The 27,524-nt window shown below is 48.8% G+C and overlaps 2 protein-coding genes and 1 long non-coding RNA gene across 8 annotated transcripts; 2 read left to right on the forward strand and 1 right to left on the reverse strand.

Moving 5' to 3' along the window:
• Positions 1-1,357: 1,357 nt before the first annotated feature.
• Positions 1,358-2,026, reverse strand: LOC103784255 (uncharacterized). The gene is made up of 2 exons (XR_609859.4): positions 1,832-2,026; positions 1,358-1,661 (listed from the first exon to the last, which is right to left on the reverse strand). It is a non-coding gene; the product is annotated as an uncharacterized LOC103784255 (long non-coding RNA).
• A 148-nt stretch (positions 2,027-2,174) lies between these two features.
• Positions 2,175-21,183, forward strand: CLN8 (CLN8 transmembrane ER and ERGIC protein). Of its 6 annotated transcripts, none has more exons than XM_003807529.5 (3): positions 2,175-2,329; positions 9,194-9,859; positions 18,704-21,183. In XM_003807529.5, the coding sequence occupies exons 2-3, from the start codon at positions 9,317-9,319 to the stop codon at positions 19,019-19,021; spliced, it is 861 nt and encodes a 286-aa protein (XP_003807577.1). In that variant the 5' UTR covers positions 2,175-2,329; positions 9,194-9,316; the 3' UTR covers positions 19,022-21,183. The 6 variants fall into 6 exon arrangements, with proteins under 6 accessions (XP_003807577.1, XP_008957931.1, XP_008957934.1 ...); XM_008959683.4 differs by having other exon boundaries at positions 2,175-2,313; XM_008959686.4 differs by having other exon boundaries at positions 2,207-2,440.
• Positions 21,184-22,735: 1,552 nt separating this feature from the next.
• Positions 22,736-24,398, forward strand: LOC100983017 (uncharacterized PE-PGRS family protein PE_PGRS44). Its single transcript, XM_034965572.3, has one exon. The coding sequence runs from the start codon at positions 23,310-23,312 to the stop codon at positions 24,099-24,101; it is 792 nt and encodes a 263-aa protein (XP_034821463.1). The 5' UTR covers positions 22,736-23,309; the 3' UTR covers positions 24,102-24,398.
• The last annotated feature ends 3,126 nt before the right edge of the window (positions 24,399-27,524 follow it).

The raw sequence follows: 27,524 nt of genomic DNA on the forward strand, positions 1-27,524 counted from the left end.
TTGAGATGGAGTCTTGCTCTGTTACCCAGGCTGGAGCACAGTGGTGCGATTTCAGCGCACTGCAACCTCCGCCTTCAGGGTTCAAGCAATTCTCCTGCCTCAGGCTCCCAAGTAGTTGGCATTACAGGCGTGCACCACCACGCCTGGCTAATTTTTGTATTATTAGTAGAGACGGGGTTTTGCCATGTTGGCCAGGCTGGTCTTGAACTTCTGACCTCAAGTGATCCGCCTGCCTCGGCCTCCCAGAGTCCTGGGATTACAGGTGTGAGCCACCATGCCCAGCCCTGCAGTTCAGAGTTTTTAAGGATAATTTGGTAGGTAGGGGGCCAGTAAGCTGGGAGCACTAAGGGGTCAGATCAGAGATGAAATCGTATGGATCAAAGCTGTCCTCTTGGCCTGAGTCAGTTCCTGGGTGCGGGCCACAAGATCAGACGAGCCAGTTTATCAATCTGGATGGTCCCAGCTGATTGAGCAAATGCAAGGTCTGCAAAATATCTCAAGCACTGATGTTAGGTTTTTCAATAGTGATGTTATCCCCAGGAGCAATTTAGGGAGGGTCAGAATCTTGTAATCTCCAGCTGCATGAATTCTAAGCCATAATTTCTAAACTTGTGGCTAATTTGTTAGTCCTACAAAGGCAGTCTAGTCTCCAGGCAAGAAAAGGATTTGTTTCGGGAAACTATAAACTAAGTTTCTTCCAAAGTTAGTTTGGCCTACACCCAGGAATGAACAAGGACAGTTTGGAGGTTAAAAGTAGGATGGAGTTGGTTAGGTCAGATCTCTCACTGTCTCAGTTATAATTTTGCAATGGTGGTTTCACTGGTTTTAAGATGGAGTTTATTTTATTTTTTTGAGACAGAGTTTCATTCTTGTTGCCCAGGCTAGAGTGCCATGGCGTGATCTCAGCTCACTGCAACCTCTGCCTCCTGGGTTCAAGCAATTCTGCTTCAGCCTCCTGAGTAGCTGAGATTACAGGTGCCCACCACCACACCCAGCTAATTTTTTTTGTATTTTTAGTAGAGACGGAGTTTCCCCATGTTGGCCAGGCTGGTCTCGAACTCCTGACCTCAGGTGATCCACCCACCTTGACCTCCCAAACTGCTGGGATTACAGGCGTGAGCCACCGCGCCGGCCAAGATGGGTTGTTGATTTTAAAACGATGTCACCCTGGTTCTCCTAGGTTCCTGTTCCCCTAACACCATGAAGGCTGCTGGCAGTTCTCTGGCCTCCAGGGAGGCCTCCACACACATTTACCCATGTTCTTAGACAATCCTAGGGACTCAAGGCTTCAACAAACCTAAATGAGCCAGCAGAAAAATAAACTTGAACATGAATGTCAACGTTTTCCCACATGTACTAAAGGGTTATAATAATTTTGAAATGTTTATTTCAAAGAGCGTTGGTAATTTAAACGTCCTATTTAATCCCCAAAACAGTCCTGAGGGGGAGATAAGGCAGTTATCTTCATGGTACAGGAAAGGAAAAAAGCGAGGGTCCAAGGCCGACTATACCCTCAGCTCCATTAGCCCCCGAGGCCTCCCTGCCAGGCGGGGCGGACACTCCCAGTGCAGATGCTCTGTATCGATCGCATGCTATCGGTTCTTTCAACGAACGTGTATTGATCATCAATTAAGTGGTGAATACTCCTCTAGATGTCGATTCTAAAGAGGGAACAAAACACATTAGAGAGAAGAAACATAAGTAACTCGAATAACAACCTTAGCAAACTGCGGAAACTCCTACAGACAAAAACTCAGGTGTGGGCGCAGAAGGGCCGGGGATGCGCTCGGTCAAGACTTGAAGGCCCGGGGCTTGGGCCCTGTGTCCTCACCGCGCCCCGGGGAGGCTCCGGCTCCGTCCACACCCGGAGCGCGACTCAGCCGCGGCGGGGGCTATTCTGGAGAACGGCGCGGTCGTGTGGGTGCAGCGCAACCAGGCTGCCCGCGGAGCTCCACCGCCGCCATGCCGCCGCCCGCCATGGTTCAGCCCGGCCTCGCCCCTCCCGCCGGCCGTGGTTCAGCGCGTCCCGCCGCCCCGCCCCTCCCGCGCCCGACGCCCCGCCCCTCCCGCGCCCGACGCCCCGCCCCTCCCGCGCCCGACGCCCCGCCCCTCCCGCGCCCGACGCCGAGGTAGCGCCTAGGCGGGGCCTCTCGTAGCGACGCCCCCGAGGGGGCAGAACGCGTGCGCACGCGCGTGCGTGCGCGCTTGCGCGGGCGGTGTTTGAGGCCGGCCAGTCTTGACTGGGCGGCAGTGCGGTCGGTGACTGCCGGGAGTCCTGCAGGGGCGGGGCGGCGCCAAGCGCAGGGAGCCCGGGTGAGTGGCAGCCCAGGTGAGCGCTCAGGGAGCCCGGGTGAGGGCCGGAAACCCAGTGAGGGGCAGCCCAGGTGAGCGCGCGGCGAGCCCGGGTGAGGGCCGGGAACCCAGGTGAGGGGCAGTCCAGGTGAGCGCGCGTGGAGGCCAGGTGAGGGGGCTGGGAAGCCCGGGTATCCCAGGTGAGGGGCCGGGAACTCAGCTGAGGGGGAACCCAGATGGGCGCGCGGGAGCCCACGTGAGGGGGAGCCCGGGTGACGGGCCGGGGTGGCTCCTAGCGTCCGCGGTCCCAGCCCTGCCTTCCGGTGGGCGTGCGGCACCCCGGGCCGTGCGGTTCCCGGACAGCAGCTTGTGGGGGACTTTCGAGCCCCGCAGCCGGGGGTCCTGCCTGCGCGGGTTGGGCGTGGGGGGCTCCTCACCGCGACGCTGACTTTGGAGTCCTTGAGCGGCGCGGATGCCGGACGGAGGGAGGGGACAGGCGGAGGCGGAGGCGGCGCCGTCGCCCCTGACCTCGCTTCCCTCAGACCGGCTGGGCAAGTACGGTCAGCTCACCTGTGTGCCCACGAGGCGGAGAGGCGGCTCCTGCAGAGCCACAGAGGTGCCGTCGGAGCTGCTGTCAAGGACAGCAGGTGTCACGTGGGTGTGACCTCCACTGGTCACCGAGTTCGCTGGGGCGGAAGGGGACAAGGTGCTGCTCAACATGGTGTGGGAGGCGGAGGGACGCTGGGTCAGTCAGAACCTGTAGGAGGGGGGAGGGACGCTGGGTAAGGTCACCAAAGTGTGCGCGGGAGAGAGCGGGCGCTGGGTCAGGTCAGCAGGAGGTGGGACCCGCCTGGGCTCTGGGCCCTATAGCCAGCTGCTCTAGGTTGGGGTTGGGTGTGGACAGTAGGGAGGGGAGCCAGGGGCTCCCCAGCCTGTGTAGATTCTGCTGTAAGTGACTGTTCTCTGAAAGACTGGGGCGAGGCGGCTGTTTCTGACTCCTGTTTCAGTTTACCCTCTGTGTGAAATCTGTAACTATGCAGCTTCTGCTTACCTCACTCCCGTATTTTGATTTTTATTTACATACAACTTTTCAGGAAGGTTGTGAGAGGAAAAAGCAATGGTGAAGGAAATGTAAGTGATTGAGGGAATATGAGATGGCCACAGCTCCCCACTGAGCTTGAACGCTTCTGTGCCTGCCTTTCAGACTGGCCGTCATCGAGGCTGTGGTTGTTAAGGAAGTTCTTCCTGAGCATCCAGTTTCCATACAAAGAGCACAGGTTCTCTAGGTGGCCTCAGAGATGTTCAATACAGAATGTCTTATTATAACGAGGAACTGGGCAAAAGCCTGGTAGGACACCGGGTAGGTAAATGGTGGAGTCCCTGCAGCCGTGTTGCAGAGGAGGATTAGCTGTTGCTGAGAGAAGAGAAGCAGGCCGGGGAGCAGCTTGTATACTGTTACCCCCTTTTATGTAAAAAGGAAGAGTTTATATCTAGAAAAACAATTGACCCAGCAGGCACCAAAAAATAGTGATGGTGCTTGGAGCTGTGTAAGAGGATTGCAAATTTTTATTTTTGTATTTTTATGCTTGTTTATATTTTCTGAATTTTGTGTATTAAACATGTATTTCTGTTGATTTTGGAAAACATTTTTACAACCCATCAATGTATAATTTTCAAAATGTTAGAAGTATAATTCTCGTGTAAATAGCTCTTGTCAGGTTATATATTTCACTCATTAATGCAGTATACAGCAGGATAGAAATGTCAGTTCAAAAGAGAATACACAAAACTAGGATTTTCTTAGTGAGTGGGTAACAGGAATGCTGAGAGAAGATTGCCGGATTAGATAATAAGATTGGTGAATATCCTGTGTGCATTGAAACCACAGCCTTTGGGATTGTCTTTTCTTCGTGATGGAAAGGAGAATTAGCTTTGCAGATTGTAAAATGCATGACCCACAATCAGTGGTAAATAGTTTAGTTATTTCTCCTAGAAAGTCAAGTGATTGTCGGGGTTGTAAAACACTGAACTTGCGTTAGCAGGGAATAAAGCATGCAACCTTTTTTTTCCTTTTTGACGTCACTTCCAAGTTTGGATAAATTATCTCAATGAAAAACAAAAATGCTGGTATCCATAGCAGTTTAGCCCCCGTAAACCGGAGGAGCGCATAGATGCATGACAAAGTCGAAGGGTTCCAGCGGCCACTGAGCCTGGTTCCTGGTCACACTGCAGCAACAGAGCTAACACTCTTACTGATGTGTTTGCATTCAGATTTTTAAAAAACTTCATGGCCCAGTGCAATAGAAGAGCTGAAACCACAGAATCTTATAAGACAAGCTTTTTGTATACATTTTCTCCGAAGAAAATGAAGATCTGCAGAGTCAAGAGATGGTGGCCTTCCAGGAGTTGTTTATTCTCCGGCTCCACTTCCTCTACTGCAGAGAGGAAAGGGGCTGTTGTGGAAGGGCTTGGAAACCTTCCAGAGTGAAAGAACCAGATGAGTCCATTAGGTTCGGCCTCCGGTTTTTTTGTTTGTTTGTTTTTTTTTTTTGAGACAGAGCCTCACTCTGTCACCCAGGCTGGAGTGCAGTGGCGCTATCTCAGCTCACTGCAAGTTCCGCCTCCCAGGTTCCCACCATTCTCCTGCCTCAGCCTCCCAAGTAGCTGGGACTACAGGCGCCCGCCATGAAGCCTTGCTAATTTTTTTTGTATTTTATTAGAGACAAGGTTTCACCATGTTAGCCAGAATGGTCTCGATCTCCTGACCTCGTGATCCGCCCACCTTGGCCTCACAAAGTGCTGGGATTACAGGTGTAAGCCACCCTGCCCGGCCAGTTCGGCCTCCAGTTTTACCCACGGAAGGAACAGTGACTTCCAGCAGTGCATTACACTTAAGGACTCCTTCATGTGGCCTGAGCCTTATGGTGCACAGCAAGGGAACAGTGGAAACCCCTGTGTCCCATTTTGCGTATCAAGAGTGAGAGGGTGTGGTTGGGTCAAGGAGCAGAAATAGAAGCAAAAGGAGAAGCTGAGCTCTTCCCATACTCCTTCTGTGCTGCCTGACAGAACAAGGCCTAGCCACACTTCTGTGGGTGCCCGCCTTGTGACTTGGGGTGAACCACAGCTGTTCTCAGTCCAACGCTGATGCCACGAAAGGACAGCAGAGCTCTGCAGGACTCCAGGAAGACTGGGCCCTTGGGCTGGATTCTGCCTCTGGGACTGGCCTTCTACCCTCATGGCTGAGAGAGCTGAGGAGTTCACCTCTTTTGTGAACTCCTGGCTGGAGGATGCTGGTTGACACTAACTAAACTCAGAGACCCACAGTAACAAGTTAGACTAGAACAGCACCAGCTTACCCAGAAAGTCAGGAGGTTTGAGCAAAGAATCAGAACGGGGGATTCACTACAGGATTGGAAGGGGTAGTAAGCATTCTGGTCTTTATAATCTGCTGTTTCTGCATCCCTAATTGGCACCTGTTCTCTGACTGCCAGGAGGGTTTGCCCACTGAGCTGTGGCTCACCTGTTTCTGTTTCCATGTCTTTCACCTATCTGCCACTTTTCTTTAGATATGGTAATCTCTCCAAAAAGGTATCTAGAAAGCTTGAAGACCTGGTAGCTATTTGCTCTTCCGGTGAAGATCACACAAACTAGTTGAACATCTGGCTCGTAGTAGGTGCTTCATTTCCCGCTGCTCTGTATGTTTCTTTTTTTTCTTTTTTTTTTTTTTTTTGAGACAGAGTCTCATCTTCTCACCCAGGCTGGAGTGCAGTGGCGCAATCTCAGCTCACTGCAACCTCCACCTCCCGGGTTCAAGCGATTCTCCTGCCTCAGCCTCCCAAGTAGCTGGGATCACAGGCATGTACCACCACGCCCAGCTAACTTTTTGTATCTCTAATAGAGTCGAGGTTTGACCATGTTGGCCAGGCTGGTCTCGAACTTCTGACCTTGTGATCCACCTGCCTTGGCCTCCCAAAGTGCTGCTATTACAGGCGTGCGCCACTGCACCCGGCCTACTCTGTGTGTTTCTTTTTCCGGTAGTCAGATACTGGGGTCCAGGGTGGTTAGGAAAGAAACTTGTTTTCTTTCTTTCTTTTTCTTTTTTTGAGATGGAGTTTTGCTCTGTTGCCCAGGTTGAAGTGCAGTTGTGTGATCTCGGCTCACTGCAACCTCCACCCTCCTGGGTTCCAGAAATTCTGCTGCCTCAGCCTCCTGAGTAGCTCAAATTACAGGTGCGCACCACTACGCCTGGTAATTTTTGTATTTTTAGTAGAGACAGGGTTTTGCCATGTTGGCCAGGTTGGTCTTGAACTCCTGACCTCAAGTGATCCACCCACCTTGGCCTCCCAAAGTGCTGGGATTACAGGTGTGAGCCGCCGCACCCAGCCCGAAACTTGTTTTCTTAGCTCCTAAATAATGAAATCAAGATCAGAGCCCACTAAGCCAACTGCTCTTCTTGGTTTTTGGTTCTCATGTCCTGGAGTCCCTCTCACCTTGACCAAACCAAAGACCTCCTGAAGTATCACTTGGGCTCACCACTTCCACTGAGGTGGATTTGAGTCATTGATCTGGGCAGAGCCTTCTGGAGTCGGGGATTCTCTCGTTTCAAGGTCCTACAGAAGTTAGCGGTCTTGGCCAAGAGGACATTGATGCAACTGTGGCAAAATGGGACCTATAAGCCAGAGCTGATGACCTACTTGTGGAAAAGTACAGGGAGAAGTTTTACGAGGGGTCCATATTTTAACCTTTAACAGTGTTGTTCAGGGTAACCCTTGTAATGGATGCTATTCCTTGCCTGATACCTGTCCTTTCCACCCAGCCTGCTTTTCTTTAATGCTGGTAAGTGGTCTCCCCTCCAGGCATTAGGCTGCACTTGAAGTTGATCTGCTCCTGTGAAGTGCATAGGGGTTCAACGATGCCTTGCTGCACACTGAATACCAGAGCCGAGTGCTCTTGCCAGCCCCTTAATACCATGTTCAACCTGATTTGTCAACAAGTTGACAGAAGTGTGTTTGGAGATATGTAAGTACACTGGAGTCTTGAAATATAGCATGACCAGAAGTGTGGGTCACGAGGGCACATGTGGGCATGGCAGCCCCTCAGTTGTCATCCATAGCATCTATCAGAGAGCACGCCTGTGTGCCCTGAACTCACGCACCAGGGGCAGCATGACACGGGAGCCGTTTCTCTAGGGAGAAACATGAATACCAGTGCTGTCTTTCCCCACATCAGATTTGTGTTCACACAGAGCTAGTCTGTGTTAAAGCTGGAGTGTTAATGGAGAAACAGACAAACTCTTGTACTATTTTGCCTTTGATTATAGACCATTATCAAACCAAGAGGTTAGGAGTGATCAGTGCTCCCTTGTCATTTGCATCAGGTCCCAGGACTCACATTCTTTGCATGCTTGTGTGAGCTAGTGTTTTCCATGTCCTTGGGGTGTGGTCACAGCGACCTTTTTGCCTGAATAATGATTGGCAAGTTTTTGCTGAATGGCCACAGTGAATGGCTCCTCCTATGCTTCTGGCTCTAGTCCTGCTGCCTCACAATTCAGTCAATTCTGGGGTCTCTTCCGGAGAGCAGAGGGTCCAGCTGCGTGGGGAGTGTGGTGTTCCCAGCCCTGCTGTCTGTTCGCTGGGTGTGAGTGACAAGAGTCCCCACTCCCTGCAGAAATTCCATTACCTGGACAAGTCCCTGCACACTGGGTGAGGGGGGAAGAGGGGGGATCTGAGGCTTTGTCGGTAGCCGTTCCTATGTCCTCGTTGTGTGCCTGGGTTTCCTGCCGTGTAAAAGGAAAGGCTGGAATCAATCACACGTCCCTTCCAGTTTTTCGAGAACTTGAGACTCTGGTGTTTGTAGCTTTGCAGACAGGTTCAGGCTTAGGTAAAGTGGACCCCTTCAGCATGATCTGTTCATGTGTTCCATAAATGTTTCTTGAGGGCCCACTGTGGACCCAGTGCTGCATCAGGCAGAGGAGATGCTGTGATGGAAGGTAGGTGTGGTCTGTGCCCTCACAGAGCTTGCTGTCCAGTGCAGGTGAGGATTCAGTAAGCACTTGTAGTACCAAAAATGAGTGTTTGGGGGATGCATCAGGAGCTTGTAGCAAAGGTACTTAACCTAGTCCGTGGGACTCCCCTACTCTGGGAGGGCATCTGGAGCAAATGGCCTTTAAGTGAGGACCTGACAGGTAAGATGGCGCCAAGTTGGGGAAGGTACAGACTTTTCCAGGAGAGGGCCCAGCAGCTGCAGAGGCCCAGAGGTGCAGGAGAGTGTGATGTTTTCAAAGGACTGGAAGGTTATAGCATGGAGTGAGTTGCAGGGGGTGGTGAGAGTGGAACCAGAGAAGGTATAATTGATAATCACATTCTGCAGAGTGCCATAGGTCACAGTCAGGAGTTTAGGCCTTCCCTGCTGCTGTTGAGAAGGCATTCCATGGCCTTAACCAAGGAATAACATGAAGAACAGGAGCACAGCTTCTCGTGACATCCTTGGGGTGTTAACTAGGATCAAACAGCAGAAGTTCAGTGCTGTAACAAAGTGTATCCCAGTGTAATGACTTAAATATGTTTCGTCCTGCGATGCCTGAATTGTGTGACTGATTGGGACTGCTGTGAAGGCGGGAGACTTGCTGGTGGGGTGCACATAGGACGAGCATAGGACCGTGTGTTCCTGCCAGCACCGCTCCGGCCTCCTGTTCGTGGCTGGACCGCTCTAGCTTTAGCTTCATTTTCTTTCCTCCTATACTGTCAGTGGATGTTACCTTGGTATGTTTATGCATCCTTGTAAGTGCATTAAGAATAAGGTACAGAATTAAATATTTTGTAGTTTAATGTTTGCGTTACTGGGGTAGTGATGTGTCCTTGCTTCTATCGAGTCAACACAAAATGAATGATCTTTCTTTTAGATTGAAGATGGATACGTGACAATCCCAGGGACCGCTGCACTGACTTCGTTTCCTTAGACAAGACACAGTGTAGGGCCCGGCCCGTGTTGGCCCCAGGACTCCTTTGGAATACAGCTGTGGACAATGAATCCTGCGAGCGATGGGGGCACATCAGAGAGCATTTTTGACCTGGACTATGCATCCTGGGGGATCCGCTCCACGCTGATGGTCGCTGGCTTTGTCTTCTACTTGGGCGTCTTTGTGGTCTGCCACCAGCTGTCCTCTTCCCTGAATGCCACTTACCGTTCTTTGGTGGCCAGAGAGAAGGTCTTCTGGGACCTGGCGGCCACGCGTGCAGTCTTTGGTGTTCAGAGCACAGCCGCAGGCCTGTGGGCTCTGCTGGGGGACCCTGTGCTGCATGCCGACAAGGCGCGTGGCCAGCAGAACTGGTGCTGGTTTCACATCACGACAGCAACGGGATTCTTTTGCTTTGAAAATGTTGCAGTCCACCTGTCCAACTTGGCCTTCCGGACATTTGACTTGTTTCTGGTTATCCACCATCTCTTTGCCTTTCTTGGGTTTCTTGGCTGCTTGGTCAATCTCCAAGCTGGCCACTATTTAGCTATGACCACGTTGCTCCTGGAGATGAGCACGCCCTTTACCTGCGTTTCCTGGATGCTCTTAAAGGTAAGTGCATGCATCAGCAGAAGATGACATGTGCCTCACGCATTTAATCACTGGCTAGAATGTCCTGGACGCTGCCATAAACTCAACAGCAGGCTGGATTGCAGCACACACATTCAGTTACAAACTCATTTTAGTTGAATGCAATATTCTGTTTTTGTTTATTTATTTATTTATTTATTTTGAGACGGATTCTGGCTCTGTCGTCCAGGCTGGAGGCAATTTTCTTAATTTTAAGTCTTTTAGGCTTTCTGTTCCTTAAGGAAAGAAAGCTCAGTAGATCTTATGGCTCAGTAGATAGCGTCTGGAAGCACTTAATTTTTTCTTTTCTTTTAATACTATATTTATTTATTTATTTATTTATTTATTTTTTTGAGACAGAGCCTCACTCTGTTGCCCAGGCTGGAGTACAATGGCATGGTTTCGGCTCACTGCAACCTCCGCTTCCTGGGTTCAAGCGATTCTCCTGCGTCAGCCTCCCTAGTAGCTAGGACTACAGGTGCGCACCACCACGCCTGACTACCTTTTTTGTCTTTTTAGTAGAGATGGGGTTTCACTATGTTGGTCAGGCTGGTCTTGAACTCCTGACCTTGTGGTCCACCCGCCTGGGCCTCCCAAAGTGCTGGAATTACAAATGTGAACCACTCTGCCTGGCCTCTTTTAATACTTTAGAAAAACTGAAGTAATATCTGTGCGTACACACATACCTTGCTTGCTTTTTATTTTTGAATAAGGTTGTTTTACTAGTGCTCAGAAGTGTTGAGACCTAGCATATTTATTTGCCTAGCACTTTCTTTCTGTTTTTGAAGAACATGTTTTAAAAATGTTTGTCACTTGATTGTCATATTGATGTCAAAATGTTCTTCATGTTAAACTCTTTAAACTTTTTTTCTTGTTGAGATGGAATCTCGCTCTGTTGCCCAGGCTGGAGTGCAGTGGCATGATCTTGGCTCACTGCAACCTCCGCCACCCGGATTCAAGCAGTTGTCTTGCCTCAGCCTCCCAAGTAGCTGGGATTACAGCGCCCACCACCATGCCTAGCTAATTTGTGTGTGTGTGTGTGTGTGTGTATTTTTAGTAGAGACGGAGTTTCACTGTGTTGGCCAGGCTGGTCTCGAACTCCTGACCTCAGGTGATCTCCCTGCCTTGGCCTCCCAAAATGCTGGGATTACAGGCATGAGCCACCGTGCACAGCCTTAAAATTGTTTTTACATAGATTCTTGCTATCTTTTATGACCCATCACATTGTTTATGGGATATTTGATATGAAATTTGAGATCCTGCAGATGTTCAGCCATTCACACGAATGGGTCATGTTACTGCACATTTCTTGTCTACAGGAGACTGGTAGCCTTGAGATGAAAAATAAGCATAACAAATCATTCCTGCCTTCGGGGTCGAGGTGGGTAGATGGTAGCAGTCCATCAAAAGTGCACTGCAGTGTAAACAGTACAGACTGTTCATGCATAACCACCATGGACACCAGCTGGGTGTCAGATACTGTGCTGGCACCTGGGAACTCAAGGAGGAACTTGTGTTCCTGCTGTCCCCTGAGGTTGGCCCCATCTGGTACCAGATGGGGTGTGTGATCACAGTGACAGGAAAGTGCAGAGAAACCATGGCCCCAGATGGGGACCCTCTGCAGCAGGAGCAGGTGAGCACCTCGGAGTTAAGGCAAGCGAATGAGGGTGAGTGAGGCACAGTCGTCGCCATTACAGAGCCTCACAGGGTGGCCATGGAAGTAGATGGAGCCTATGGCAGGCGATACTGGAGACATCCTGGTGAGTGCATGGTTTGGGCGGTGGCAGGAGGAGTTTTGGGGCTGGTGTGATTTGGGTAGACCTTACTTACCAAGGAAGAAGGGTTGGAACCATGAATGGTCTCAAAGAGCCCCTCCAGTGACCTGGCTACTGAGTTCCCTTGCCGAGCAAATGACTGAATATGAAGCTGCTGGTCTAAGTGTGGGGTCATTGTGGGAACGATGCTGTGACCTGGGACCCCATCAGCATCCTGTGCGCAGCTTGCAGTTTTCCAGTTTTCTCTTCGTGGGCGTTATTTCCATAAGAGTGCAGACTTCTGGGGATGCAGGTCAGGGCTGTGACTTCCCTGGGTTTCTCTGGCGTGAGATCAGTGTGGAGTGGAGAGGTGTGTGCTGGAGGAACAGGCCTTGGCCTGTGCTCCGCATTGCCTACTCCTCTCACCTGGAAACACCGGACTTCAGGAGTCACTCGGCTGTGGCAGAAAGTAAAGTTCTTGAAAGGAAAGCAGAGGCACTCACTCACATCAATGCCCTAAACATCGATACCACATCAATGTCCCAAGTGGTAAATAGTGACTAAATTATTAATACATCCCACAAGATCGTGTGCTTGGGGTCATTAGTGTATTTTGAGAAATAGATTAATAGTTATCTTGTATTTTTTTTTTATTACAAGTTCTTTAAAAACAACAAGAAAGACGTGAATCTTTCTGTCTCTCCAGTCCTCAGGGGAAAGCAGTGTTGGATTTCTCCAGGGTTTTATCTGTGCTTCTCCTGGAGCCAGGTGTGGGGACAGCGCCTCCTGCAGGATTTGCCGACACAGGCGTCTCCAGCAGTTCTCCCTCCCCCGGTGTGGTGGTGGAGCCTAGCCTCCAGGAAGACAGACTCAGCGAGATTTTATTTTGAAGTTTGCACATTCTCTAAAGCTTTTAGGGTGCTGTTTGTGTAGAATGGAGAAAGGGTTATTTAAGTATTTACTTCTAACCCTGCTCATGTTAACTGTATATAGCCAACAGACCCCAATAACAGAAAATTATAACCTAAATTAATGTAGCTCAGGGCCAGTATGTCTACATAGTTCTATTTTGCTCTAGTTGAAATACTAATAAATGCAGTAAGAAAACACTATGTCTAAAATATTGAAATTCTTTGAAATTCTTTTTTGTTTGTTTGTTTGAGACGGAGTCTTGCTCTGTCGCCCAGGCTGGAGTGCAGTGGCGCAATCTCAGCTCACTGTAAGCTCCGCCTCCCAGGTTCATGCCATTCTCCTGCCTCAGCCTCCCGAGCAGCTGGGACTACAGGCGCCCGCCACCACGCCCAGCTAATTTTTTATATTTTTGGTAGAGACGGGGTTTCACTGTGTTAGCCAGGATGGTCTCGATCTCCTGACCTTGTGATCCGCCCGCCTCAGCCTCCCAAAGTGCTAGGATTACAGGCTTGAGCCACTGCGCCCGGCCTGAAATTCTTTTAAAGCTGATAGATTCTTGCATAGTAGTAGGGCATGAGGATTCAACATTTCTCCCCCATCAAGGTCTGATTTGATCAGAACTAAAGAATGTAAAGACAAAATATTACCATCAATTTAGGATGGGTGTCTAAGTCAAGCACAGTGGCTTATTCTTCGTATTTCTGTCTTAGATTTGGTTCTACTATTTATCCACAGACTCACTAGTTCATAATAAAAATGAGGTGATATAAAAACACTGTCAGGCCAAGTGTGGTGGCTCATACCTGTAATCCCAGCACTTTGGGAGGCCAAGGCAGGCAGATCACTTGAGCCCGGGAGCTCAAGACCAGCAACATGGCAAAACCTCGTCTCCACAAAAAATACAAACATTAACTGGTCATAGTGGCACACGTCTGTAGTACCAGCCAGTTGGGAGGCTAAGGTGGGAGGATCGCCTGGGAGTTCAAGGTTACAGTGAGCTGTGATTATGCCACTGCACTCCAGCCTGGGCAAGAGTGAGACCCTATCTCAAACAAAAACGCAACCCACTGTCAGTTTTTATATATTTTGTATATATACGTGTGTGTGTATATATATGTATGTATACAGTCGACCTTCTGTATCCATGGGTTCTGTGTCTGGATTCAACCAACTGTGGATCAAAAATATTTGGGAAAAATTTAAAATAATACAACAATAAAAAATATAACAAATAAATACCAATAAAATATAACAATTTTATATAGCATTTACATTGTATTAGGTATTATAAGTAATCTACAGATGATTTAAGGAGTAAGGGACAGTGTGCTTAGGTTACATGCACATACAAAGCCATTTTATATAAGGGACTTGAGCATCCGTGGCTTTGGGTATCTGCAGGGAGCCTAGGAACCAGTCCCCCAAGGATACTGAGGGCGACTGTATATTTAAGTATGGATGTAACTGCCGGGCTCCAGAGCTTTGCATGTGTTATGTCACAGATTTTGTTCCTGTAGATTTTGCTACTCTTCTCAAAGCCTTTGGTGACTTTGACTACAAAAATTTTAGTGCCTTAGTAAATCCAAAGAATTCTCGGTTCTCAAGCTTTGAGTTTTCTAAACTTAAGGTAGTGATTGCATTCTGATATTACTATTGGTAATTTAAGATGACTACTTTCAGTAAGTGAGGAAAATGGTGGAGGAGAACTTTTTGTGAATTGTGAGGGAATGGTGAGTGAATAAAGACTGAGCTCGCGAGAGTCTGGGGCTGAGTGTGCAGTGTACTGTACGGTTCATCACTGTGTGGGGCCTTCCAGCTAGTGTAGAGGATTCTGATGTTCAGAATATCGACTCTTCAGTGTTTTGTCTTCAGACACACACTCTTTTCACTCTTGTTGATACTGTACGCTCTCTTGAGGAGCAATGAGTACTCTTGCAGGCCCTGTGCCAGGTGCTGGGTCATAACAAAGACGATTCTCAGTCTTCCGTAAGTGGGAATCTGTGGGAGGCACATATGCATGTGGTGCGGCACACATGACAGAAGATTCTGGAAGCTGAATCTGTGAGGGGCACACGTGTGTGGTGGTGCTTCAGCACACACGACAGAAGATTCTGGAAGCTGTCTGTGAGGGGTACACATGGGTGGTGGTGCTCCACACACATGATGACAGACGATTCTGGAAGCTGGAATCTGTGAGGGGCACACATGCGTGGCAGTGCCCCGGCACACAAATGACGACAAAAGATTTTGGAAGCTGGAATCTGTCAGGGGGATACTTGCATGTGACTGTGCTTCTGTTCACACAGAAGGTTCTGGAAGCTGGAATCTGTGAGGGGCAGCTGTATGTGTGGTAATGCTCCAGTACACTTGTGATGACAGAAGGTTCTGAAAGGTGAAATCTGTGAGGGGCAGATGTGTATGTGGCCCTGCTCCAGTACACACGTGATGACAGAAGGTTCTGGAATCTGGACTCTGTGAGGGGTGCACGTTTGTGTAGCGATGCTACAGTCCACTGCATGGCAGAACGAGCATTGTCTTTCCTTTGGTTTTTGTCAGCTCTTTGTTTACTTGATAAATGCTTGAGTGTCTTCAGTTTGATAACTAGCAAAGGAAAACAGCGTGTGAGACTTCTGGTGTCCTTGCGGCTCCATGCATAGGTCTGTGCCTGACTGCAGTGCACCCACATGTTCACTCGAACAGGGGTACTTGGATTGTCTTAGCCACGCTGTTCATTTGGCCTCAGACTGAATTCTACTGAAGTCCCATCATCAGTGGAAAGGGCTTGTGAGCTGAGTTTGTCCACGCAGCAGAAGGGTGGGCAGCAGTCTGGATGGTTTACACAGACACGGTGAGAGACGTTACCCAGACCCAAAAGAGTACACAGCGTGTGATACCGTTCCATGTACAGTCATATGTTGCTAAACGACGGGCTGTGTTCTGAGAAATGTGTCATTAGGCTATTTCATCGAGTGGCCATCATAGAGTACCCTTCCACATGTCTAAGCCAACTCCACACTCGGCTCTATGCGACAAAGCCCATTGTTCCCAGGCTGCATACGTGTACAGCATATGGCTGTACTGAATACTGTAGGCAAGTGTAACACAACTGTAAATATTTGTGTATCTAAACATACCTAAACATAGAAAGGTATAGTAAAAATACCATGTTAAAGATGAAAAATGGCACACCTGTGCAGGGTGTTCACTGGGAATGGAGCTTGCAGGACTGGAAGCTGTTCTGGGAGAGTCAGAGTGAGTGGTGAGTGTGAGGGCCTAGAACGTCACTGTACTCTCCTGTAGACTTTATGAACTCTGTGTACTTAAGCAATGCTAAATTTATATAAAAAAATTTCTTTAATCATAAAGTAACCTTAACTTACTGTAACATTTTTACTTTATAAATTTTAAATTTTTTAAACTTTTCCACTCTTTTGTAATAACACTTAGCTAAAAAGACAAATACGTGTGTATATATATATATATTCTTTATACCCTTATTCTGTAAGCTTTTCTTAATTTTTGAAACTTTTTTTTAAATTGTTGAAATCTAAGATGCAAATACACATTCACCCAGCCCTGCACAGGGTCAGGATCATCCATATCACTGTCTTCCACCTCCACACCTTGTCCCACTGGAGAGACTTCAGGGGCAGTAACAGACATGGGGCTGCTACCTCCTATGGTGACAGTGCCTTCTTCTGGACCCTCCTGAAAGACCTGCCTGGGGCTGTTTATAGTTAACTTTATTTTCATCAGAGAAGGAGTACACTCCAAGATAATGATAAAAAGTATAGTATAGTAAAATAGTAAATGATAGGAATTGTTCAGCTCCATTATAATCTTGTGTGGAAGCACCGTCTATACACTGTGTGTTGTTGACCGAAACAAAGGCGCTGAGCCCTGGGCACTGCTGTAGGTGCAGTTGTCCGGCCTCACCTGGGTGTGGGCCCACCTGGTACTGCCACTGTGGGTCTGAGGGAGGTGTGAGATCGAAAACTTGCCTGTGCCAAAGTCCAGCATTGTCCTTCACCACTTTTGGACCCGGTGGTTGTGGCCAGTTTTCAGAGTGACTATACTGTTTACCACCCAGACAAGGATGTCAGGGACTGCCCCAGGCAAACCAGGATCTGCAGTCACCCCAGGGGCTGAGAACCAGCTATGTTTGTGACTTTTGCTTTAGACATATCAAGAACCTCCAAGAACTTGTAGCCTAACTCTATAATTTCACAAGTAAGAAATAAGTTATAGTATTAACTCTTCACATTTCATTTCAATCCCATGTCACTTAACCGTCCGGAACTGACAGCCATGGGTTCTTCTGGTCTGTGTGGGTTTCTCCCCTGTCCCGTTCAGTTTGGAGGCTCCAGGCTTGTTTGGGATCCTGCTTCCTCTGCTCTTCTTCCTAAGTGTTCACTGTGCCTCAGCAATACTGAGTGTGTGTGAAGCATGTGATCGTGGCCCACCTTGAGGTGGCCCCAAGCACAGGTGGGAGTGTTTCATTTGCACCTGGGGTTGGGGTGAACTAAGTGCTTGGTATGTTTGTGGAAAGCCGCACTGGCAGTCTCTGAAGGCGTGTGTGTGCATGAGGGTGCCGTGATGCACATGCGAGAGCCCTGAGGTCCCCTCTGAGACCTGGGAAAGACTCCCGTGACAGTTGTATGAGGCAGGCTGGGCTACTCCATTCCGCTGGCCTTTCTCTTCTAATTGTCCTCACATTAATTTTTTCAGTCCAGACTTAGAATAGATGCTCTTTGACTCAGGATGGGGTTACATCCCAATAAGCCCACCATAAGTTAAAAATATTGTGTCAGAGATGTGCAGCCTCCCGAACATCTTGGTATATAGCCTGGCCTGCCTTTAACATGCCCAGAAGACTTGGATCAGCCTACGTTTGAGCAAAATCATATAGCACAAAGCCTGTTTTACAACAGAATGCTGAACAGCTCATGTAATTCAGTGAATGCTATACTGAAAGTTGAAACAATGGTTATGTGGGTACTTGAAGTACAGTTTCTACTGAGTGTGTATCATATTTGCACCATAAAATCAAACAATTCTAAGTCAAACTATTGTGAGTAGGGGACTGTCTATAACAGCTAATATACCTGGGGCTTTAAATATTCAAAACTACCAGAAGAACATGTTAGAACTTTTTATTTTATTTTATTTTTTTGAGACATTCTTGCTCTTTCTCCAGACTAGATTGCAGTGGCACGATCTCAGCTCACTGCAATCTCTGCCTCCCAGGTTCAAATGATTCTCATGACTCAGCTTCCCAAATTAGCTGGGATTACATGGTGCGCCACCATGCCTGGCTAATTTTTTTTGTATTTTTATTAGAAATGGGGCTTCGCCATGTTGGCCAGGCTGGTCTCAAACTTCTGACTTCAAGTGATCTACCCACTACGGCCTCCCAAAGTGCTGGGATTATAGGCGTGAGCCACCGTGCCCGGCCCAAGTTAGAATATTTTGCTGGGGAGGTATACTGTATTAGTCAGCTCAGGCTGCCACAGCAGACTGCCATAGACTAGGCAGCTGGAATAGCAGAAATTCCTTTCTCACAGTTTTGGAGGCTGCAAGTCTGAGATCAAGGCACCAGCAGATTCATGTCTGGTGAAGACCCACTTCCTGGTTTACATGGCCACCTTCTGGCTGTGTCCTAGCATGGAGGAGGGGAAGGCTCTGGTCTCTTTCTCTTCTTATGACACTAATCTCATCATGGGTCCTTACCCCCATGACCTCATCACTTCCCAGGGTCTAGGTATGGGAGCTTGATTTACCTGTGTCTGGTTTTGCCAAATAAGTATTGTTTATTTACTTAATATGAGCAAATTCAAGATAAAACAAAGATTGAAGGGATACTGAAAGAAAGGTTGAATTTATCATAGCTTTAGGGAGCAGAAGCCAAAGAGCAAGAGGAGCAGGAGAACAGCATGAGCGGGCAAGGGTCAGCCCTGCTGGCCCAGGTGCGCACACGGAGCTGGTGGCCTCCTTTCAGAATGAAGTCCCAGTGAGAGCAGAGCCCTGGGGAGGAAATTCTGTTGCTTTGAAATGCATTTGTTTTGTTTGGTAAGTAAGGTAGCAAATACCTTTTTGTGATGTGAAGAATGAATTTTGGCAGTTTCGTATTGACTTGTGCATTTGTCTTCTCTCCATGCAGGCGGGCTGGTCCGAGTCTCTGTTTTGGAAGCTCAACCAGTGGCTGATGATTCACATGTTTCACTGCCGCATGGTTCTAACCTACCACATGTGGTGGGTGTGTTTCTGGCACTGGGACGGCCTGGTCAGCAGCCTGTATCTGCCTCATTTGACACTCTTCCTTGTCGGACTGGCTCTGCTTACACTAATCATTAATCCATATTGGACCCATAAGAAGACTCAGCAGCTTCTCAATCCGGTGGACTGGAACTTTGCACAGCCAGAAGCCAAGAGCAGGCCAGAAGGCAACGGGCAGCTGCTGCGGAAGAAGAGGCCATAGCTGCTCCAGCCGGGGCTCCGGGGCAGCAGCAGAGCTGGCACACCGATTCTGGGAAGCCCCGTGAATGATGGCTTTTGAATTAATGAGGCAGTGAATGTTTTGTGTTTAGTTCTAAGGGAAATACTAACTTTCTTTCTCATTAGTATTAATTTTGAAGTAGCTACAAAGTATTTTTAAGAAATTATAATTTTGTGACTGTCTGGCAGGCTCTGTCAGTTTAGCCGCGCTGGACCGCGTCAAGCATCTAGGAGAGGAGTCCATGGTGTCCAGGCATCTGGGCGTCACACCTGTTGAGGAGTGGGGTGGCTATGAATGCTGGAAATGGCTTCATAGTGAAGTGCCTCCCACAGGGCGGGTGGTTCAGCATTGACTCTTTCCAGCTGCACACTTATATGCCGTGTGTCTTATTCAGAAGTCACATTCTTTTCAGTTGGAGAGAATTGGGCTAAGATAGAAAATAACATGATTTGTTCCTTATTAAAGTTTCCCAGCGTATGAAATTCTAAGCTGGGTGGGGTGGCTCACACCCGACGTAATCCCAGCACTTTGGGAGGCCGAGGCAGGTGGATCACTTGAGGCCAGGAGTTTGAGACCAGCCTGGTCAAGATGGTGAAACCCCATCTCTACTAAAATTACAAAAATTAGCCAGGTGTCGTGGCACACACCTGTAATCCCAGCTATTTGGGAGGCCAAGGCAGGAGAATTGCCTGAACCCGGGAGGCGGAGGTTGCAGTGAGCTGAGATCGCACCACTGCACTCCAGCACTCCAGCCTGGGTGACAGAGCAAGACTCTCTCTCAAAAAAAAAAAAAAAAAAAAAAATTCTAGACCGAAGTGTACGGCAGTGCCATCTGGTGGCAAGTGGTACAAAGACAACGCTGAGGGATAGTGACTCCTGTAGCAGCAGAGAGAGACGCCTTGGAGTTTAACCCCCACCAACCAGAGCGTGGGCTGGTAAAGATGAAATCTTGCAAGTTTTTTTTTTTTTTTTTTAAATCATGGTACCTGTTTTAAAATGAGAAGTTATTATTCATACTGTATTGCTCATTTGAGAAAATAAGGTAAGGATTTCATAATCAGGTTGTCTGGGTTTCAGAGCTGTTTTTAATTGACTGAGTTACCTACAGGCACCCAATCTAGACCCTAATTCTGTGGTTGGTGTTCCTCTGTAGATTTCAAGACAAGTAGTGATGTCATTTTCCCCCTGAGCTGTAGGGTGGACCTGGACCCCTCAGAGATGCTCGACTGCAGGGTCCTGGGGTCCCTAGAGTGGTCCTGCAGCAGCCCCTGGCAATGAGCTGCCTGATCATGAGTCCCAAGGTACATTGTTCCTACTGTTTTATACCCAGGTAGAAGTTATACACCAATTTAGCAATGTTGTTAACAGACATACAGAATTGTGTGTGTGTGTGTGTGAGTGTTTTGATATAAACGTGCAATTAAAATTCAAAGTTTTTTTTTTATCACAAGCACCTTTGAAATGTACGTGGAAAACGTCGGCTGCTCGTGAGAATCGTGTGACTTACGTTCCTTATGTTTTATGGAACTCTTGGAACAGTGTTTAGTTTTTGTTTTCGTTTTTTTGAGACGGAGCCTGGCTTTGGCTCCCAGGCTGGAGTCCAGTGGTGTGATCTCGGCTCACTGCAACCTCCACCTCCCGGGTTCCAGGGATTCTCCTGCCTCACCCTTTCAAGTAGCTGGGATTACAGGTACCTCTACCATGCCTGGCTGATTTTTTGTATTTTTAGTAGAGACAGGGTTTCACCATGTGGCCAGGCTGGTCTCTGACTCCTGACTAAAAGTGATCTGCCCACCTCGGCCTCCCAAAGTTCTGGGATTACAGGCATGAGCCGCTTCACCCGGCCCGGAGCAGTGTATTTTGATTGCTGGTGCTTTAACTATATTGACCAAGGTGTATAGTAATCTATTTATCACATTTTATGAAGCGATTTTAATCTTAAACGCATCCAGCAAATGGTGTCCCTGCTGAAACTTTTTACTGGAAACCTCACACCTGGCAGGCAGCACTCTCTGCAGCCGTGCCCTTGTGGAGTCAGCAGGAGCTGGTGTTTTTCAGCCAGACAGAGGCTTAATAAAGTGACTGATGTTTACAGAACCCAAATGATGTCTTCCTCTCTCTCAAAATAAACTAACCTATTCATATTGCTGTGAATGCTTTATCTTGGAGATAGAAAATATAATGATAAATTCATCATGTGTTCAGAATTCGATTTGGAGTTGGAAGTGGACGGCCTAATTTTTATCTCACCTCCACTAGGGCTTTGACCTTCCCAGGGGTCCACACTTTACCTCCTGTATCTTCATACGCGTGTGTGGATGCATAGAGATGGAGGTGCTATAGAGAAGCACAGGCTCACCCGCTCCGTCCAGTGTCACCCACACATTGGTCCGGGGACCCCTCAGTGCAGAGCCTGAAGTTGGGGGTTTAGGGGTGGAAAAGGCTTCGTGAAATGTTAAGGATGCGTACACCTTCCAGATGGCACAGCACTTTCCCATGGTCCTCACTGGCCTCAGTCTCCCTGACCGGCAGTGTGAGGGGATGTATCTGTAGTGGAGCATGGTACAAGCAACATTCATGAGCTCTGACTTCTTGGTGCCAGGTTGGTGTGAGCCTGGGCCCGGCCCACTCAGCGGCCCACATTGGCCAGCATTCAGCTGCACGTGTGTGCTGTGTGCTTCACATCCTCTATTGAGAGTTACAGCAAGTGTTAAACGAGGTGAGTTCACATAACAGGAATTCTGGAACTGCTTGAAAACTAGGAAGATTGGGCAATATCGGCATTAACTCCACCTGATGGCAGGTGACCCGGATAGAAAATGGCCCTGCCTTTAGCCAGGATGTGGCTCTCCAGCTTGGCTTCGGTGTGATCACTTGTCACTGTGCTTTCTCTTTCGATAGTGTAATCCTTCTCTATACCCATGTTTTGTTTTGTTTCTTAAGTTTGGAAACAGAATGGGCCAGGGAGGTTGAGTGACTGAATACCAAGGGTTGGTGCAGCCTCCTCGCCGCGCTGCGGAGGCTGGGCCGCACAGGCTTCTGCCCTTCTTGGTGTCCAGGCTCCTTGGGTGATGCTGGAGTTGTCATGGCCGCAGATCAGTGTGAGATTTTTTACCAGGTATTGTGCTTAAGGGACATGATTTTCCATTTTCTTCGCCCGGACAACTTGAATGAAATGGGCACTGTTGATTCCAGTTCTGTCGAGGAGCTTTGGGGCTCAGAGAGGTGATGACGTGCCCAAGGTGACGCAACTCGTGAACAGCCGTGCCTGCCTTGGGCGCAGCCTCCGGCGCCAGAGCTGGGCTCTTCAACACGGCATTTAGCGCAGAGTCGTGGTTCAGGCAGTATGGGCCGCTGTAACAAAACACCTAAGACTGGGTAGTTTATAAAGAACAGACATTCAGGCCAGGCACGGTGGCTCACGCCTGTAATCCCAGCACTTTGGGAGGCTGAGGCGGGTGGATCATTTGAGGTCAGGAGTTTGAAACCAGCCTGGCCAACATGGTGAAATCCCATCTCTACTAAAAAAACAAAACTAGCCGGGGGTGGTGGTGCATGCCTGTGGTCCCAGCTACTTGGGAAGCTAAGGTAGAAGAATTGCTTGAACCTGGGAGGTAGAGATTGCAGTGAGCTGAGATCACGCCATTGCACTCCAGCCTGGGTGACACAGTGAGACTCCATCTCAAAAAAAAAAAAAGAACGAACATCATTTCTCACAGTTCTGGAGGCTGGAAGTCCAAGATGAAGGTGTGGGCTGATTAGTTTCTGCTGGGAACACTGCATCCTCACGTGGTGGAGGGGATGGAAGGTCAAGAGGCCTCAGCTAGTTCTCCGCTGCCTTTTTATGAGGCATTAAGCCATTTGCAAGAGTAGGGGGCCCCACCTCTTAATACCACCGCAATGACAATTACAATGTCATGTGAATTCTGGAGGGGACACAGTCACACTGCAGCATCAGCACCCGGTGAATGTGGTTCTCTCCCATGTCAGAATTTTGTGAGCTCCACACGGGCAGGGGTGCATCTGTTTTATTCTCTGATTGATTCTAAGCCCTGTGTCCCTGGCACGGGATGGCTGCTTGGCAGTAGGGAGTGGATGAACCAGTGGTACCCAGGGCTGCCAGGCAGGGCCCTGCAGGGGACAGACCCAAGGGCTGATATGGGGACACCTGCTGAGGGGGGAATTTACCACGGTAAGGGCAGGGCTGGGAGGCTGGGCAGCCAGTTTCACCCTCGCACAGGGTGCCTGGCAAGACCAGCGGCTGGAGGTGATGTCCTCAGTAGAGAACGGTGGCCACTGGAAACGTGTGGCCAGAAGGGGAAACGCTCGGGCCTCTGCTGGGGACCAGCCTGGGGTGGGGTCGGCCAGAGTCAGCTGCCTTTCCTTCATGCTGGGGAGATGTGTGCATGTGACAAAGCATTTGATAGCATGCCAAAAGTTTCCTCCATTATGTGCGTGTCAACTGTTTGACCAGGTCAGAACTCTTGTTCTATGCGAATGTACTCACGCAGACAGAAGCGGAGGGGCTCCGTCGCTCTGCCCTCACGCCGCTGAACCGCGAGGTTCTCCCGCTCCTCAGGCTTGCGGCTCGGCCGCGAAGTGTGTCAGGTGTGCATCCTGGGTGCTCCTTTGTGCTCTGTCCTACGGTGACACAGGCGGTGTGGGGTTAGACAGGTACCGGTCAGATTACGGTGGCACAGGCGGCGTGGGGTTAGACAGGTACCGGTCAGATTACGGTGGCACAGGCGGCGTGGGGTTAGACAGGTACCGGTCAGATTACGGTGGCACAGGCGGCGTGGGGTTAGACAGGTACCGGTCAGATTACGGTGGCACAGGCGGCGTGGGGTTAGACAGGTACCGGTCAGATTACGGTGGCACAGGCGGCGTGGGGTTAGACAGGTACCGGTCAGATTACGGTGACACAGGCGGCGTGGGGTTAGACAGGTACCGGTCAGATTACGGTGACACAGGCGGCGTGGGGTTAGACAGGTACCGGTCAGATTACGGTGACACAGGCGGCGTGGAGTTAGACAGGTACCGGTCACATGCACGGGCTCCCTAAACCCCTGCTGTGGCTTCAGCAGTAAAGACAGGACGCACCCATGTCACAAGAGGAGCACAGGCAGGGGTGTTGGTGTTGGGGCAGCCCTCAGGGTCTCCAGACCCCAGCCCCACTCACACAGCAGCCTAGGAAGGAAGGGCAGAGTCCCAGGTGTCAGCTGGTGTGTCTCCCAGGAGCTGCCCCTCCCTGGAAGTCACAGGACAGGAATGACAGATCAGGGAACTGCAGGAAGCTGCCACCTCTGGGGTCAGAATATGCCCAGCCTGCGGGGGCTCTCTATCGGGGTCTTCGAGAGCCAGACAGCCTGCCTTGTGCTGCATACCTGGCTTTGCTCTGTGCAGAACCCAGCACACGTGATTTTGTGTGACATGCCAGCAGCCTGGCTCCCAGGACAGGAGGCCTGCCCTGGGGGAGGGGCTGCAGGAGGAGGGTGGGGCGGGCACCCATGAGTCTGTCCAGCCTTGTCACAGATGCATCGCCCACCCTGCGGTCCTGATTTCAGCTCACCTCAGAGTAAATCAGAATAAACCGCACCCAGACTTTCACGAATGCATGTTGACGCTTTCAGTTCACCCCTTTCTTTGCTAACTTTCTTCCTATTTTCTTCTAATGCGAGAGCTTATTAATTCGATATTTATCATTTTGAATAACTTTTCTCCTTTTTAGTAACAAAATGTACTTCACTCTTAGTAAAATATATTTACTATTTTAGTAACAAAAATATACTTGCCTAATCATGTTTAAAATATAGTGATGTGAAAAATTCAGACGTCTCTATTTCCTTTCTTCCGATGACTCAACCCCAAATGTCTGGAATTGATTCCGAGGTATCCAGGACCCACAGCCAGCCATCCAACAGGAAAAAGAAACCACACCCTTCCTTCTGGGAACCTGGCCAGGAACCCCAGAGCACAGGCGCCTGGCCTTAGTGACACTTCTTTTCCACATCTGCAGGCCCATGGAGTGAATTCATTTCTTTTCTCACCACATGTACTTTGCTTTTACCGTTGTGCTGTTTCACGCTTGGCAGCCTCAGTTAGCACTCCAGCCCGCCTGAAGCCGTGCACAGCCCATTCCTGCAGGGTTTGATACCTGCAACCTCAAACCCATCAAAAGATTCCAAAAATTAAACCAAAGTTAAAATCCTCCATTATTACAGAAAGTTATTAAATGTCAAGTCTCAATCTGAAAAGTTTCTGCCAAAACTTTACATAAAAAACTTTTTTTTTTTAATTCAAAACAGGTTCTCTCTCTGTCGGCCAGGCGTGGAGTGCAGTGTCGTGATCGTGGCTCACTGTAACCTTAAACTCTTAGGCATAAGTGATCCTCTTGCCTCAGCCTCCAAAGTAGCTAGGATCACAGGCGCATGTCACCATGCCTAGCTAATTTTTAAATTTGTTGTGTAGAAATGGGGTCTTGCTGTCTGGCTCAGGTTGGTCTCAAACTCGTGGGCTCAGGCAGTCCTCCCATACTGGCCTCCCAAAGTGCTGGAATTACAGGCATGAGCCACCATGACTGGCCTACATAGAAAACTTTTATAGTCCTTGTAACGTTCACGTTTTCTGTGTTGTTTTTCAAAAATCATATGGGAAATGCAAAATCCCAATTGGAACACAGTGCATTTTAGCTGCTGTTTCAAATATTTGTTGCAAGGAATTTCCAAGCATATCTGGTCAACCCCAGAGATTTTGTTTCCACACAAAACAATCATGGAGCACAGAACATTAGAGCCGTAGAGTGGTTTTGTGGCAACAGCCAAAGCTTAGAAAGGTGGAGGCCACCATGCGATATTCCCATTGTGTGTTTTCTGTAATTTCAGATTATCTCAAATAGAAAGCACGCAGCCCTTAAAAAAATAAAGCTCAGGAAAAATCTCATTTGCTAAATGTGGCTTTTTACATTTTAATTTGGAACTAGTTGCAGGACTGGAATTGCATTCTGCCAGCGTGGGTCCCTGGTCAGACAGTCCTCTGCCAGCTGGTGTCTGTCTTCTGGCCCTTGGCATGCACACAGCACAGTTCTGGCCACTGAGAAGGGGAGGGCTTGCGGCTGAGTGCGTTTTCCTTTGCAAGTGAAGGCAAGCCTGGATTGAGGACACCTTCCCGCCCCTTCCTGCCTCCTTTTTCCTTGAAATACAGTCCCGATGCCTATAGGGGCACCTGACGTTGGCACCATGAGGGGCAGGCATGAGGATCCACATCCGCACTCAGGCATGGGAAGCAACGAGTGGCACAGCCCTGGGCCAACAGCCTGGGGTCCCATCACGCAAGGAAAACACCGGCCCAACACCGGCCTCACTTCACTGGCAGAAGTGAAGGAAACGCCCCACCTGCCGTGTTCACCTTTACCCTGTCTCACAGACGTTCCTAAACACACAGGATGAAGGTGTTAACCTGCTAACCATGTTAACCACGTGAATGATAGAAAGCTCTCCCTAGGAGACACTTACGGTTTGCAACTGTGGACTTTTAAAAATCATCTTGGCTGGGAGGGGAGACAGAGTGGAGGGGCTGGACTCGCCGCCTGCATCTCAGATGCTGCAGCTTCAAAAGCAGGCTTCCTGGTTTAAAGGAAGTTACTCTGTTCCGTTTTATTTTTGTTTTTAGCTTCTTATTTTGAACTAATTTCAAACTTACAGAAATTTCAGGGGGAAAAAAGAACAAATCTTCCATATACTCTTTATCCCTATTTATTTATTTTTAACTTTTTGCCACCTTTGTCATAGCAGTGTCTCTTCCCTTTCCCTCTGTCTCTGTCCCTCTCCTTGCCTCTTCCTCTTTCTTTCTTTCCCCTACTTTACTTTATATCCCTTACCCCTTAATACTTTAGTGTTTATTGGCTGGGTACGGTGGCTCACATCTGTCATCCCTGCACTTTGGGAGGCTGACGCGGGTGGATCACCTGATGCCAGGAGTTCGAAACCAGCCTGGCCAACATGGTGAAATCCCGTCTCTACTAAAAATACAACAAATTAACCAGGTGCACACCTGTAATCCCAGCTACTAGGGAAGCTGAGGCAGGAGAATTGCTTGAACCCGGGAGGTGGAGGTTGTAGTGAGCCGAAATCACGCAATCTCATTCCAGCCTGGGTGACAGAGTGAGACTGTGTCTAAAAAAAAAAAAAATTCAATGTTTATTTCGTAAGAATAAGGATATTCTCTTATGTAACCACATAAGCTATCAATTCAAGAAATGTAACATGGAGCCAGTACCTTTTATCTCATCTACCGTTTTCATTCCAACTTTGACGGTTTCTTTCCTATCCTTTTTTTTCTTGGTCCAGGACGGAGTACCAGATCACATGCTCTGTTTAGTAATCACATCTCTTTATTCTTCTTTAACCTGCTGCAGTTCTTCAGCCTGTCTTTGTCTTTAACAGCAGTGATATTTCTAAAAAAATACCAGCTGGTTATATTAAAGAAT

This window comes from Pan paniscus, chromosome 7 (genome assembly GCF_029289425.2).
Source record: "Pan paniscus chromosome 7, NHGRI_mPanPan1-v2.0_pri, whole genome shotgun sequence".
Lineage (NCBI taxonomy): Eukaryota > Metazoa > Chordata > Mammalia > Primates > Hominidae > Pan > Pan paniscus.

Excerpts from the sequence above, each read along its gene's own strand:
- LOC100983017 (XM_034965572.3), top strand. The coding sequence starts at position 23,310 with ATGTCCTCAGTAGAGAACGGTGGCCACTGGAAACGTGTGGCCAGAAGG.
- CLN8 (XM_003807529.5), top strand. The coding sequence starts at position 9,317 with ATGAATCCTGCGAGCGATGGGGGCACATCAGAGAGCATTTTTGACCTG. Across the intron at positions 9,860-18,703 it reads TTTCCTGGATGCTCTTAAAG|GCGGGCTGGTCCGAGTCTCT; the intron begins GTAAGTGCATGC and ends CTCTCCATGCAG.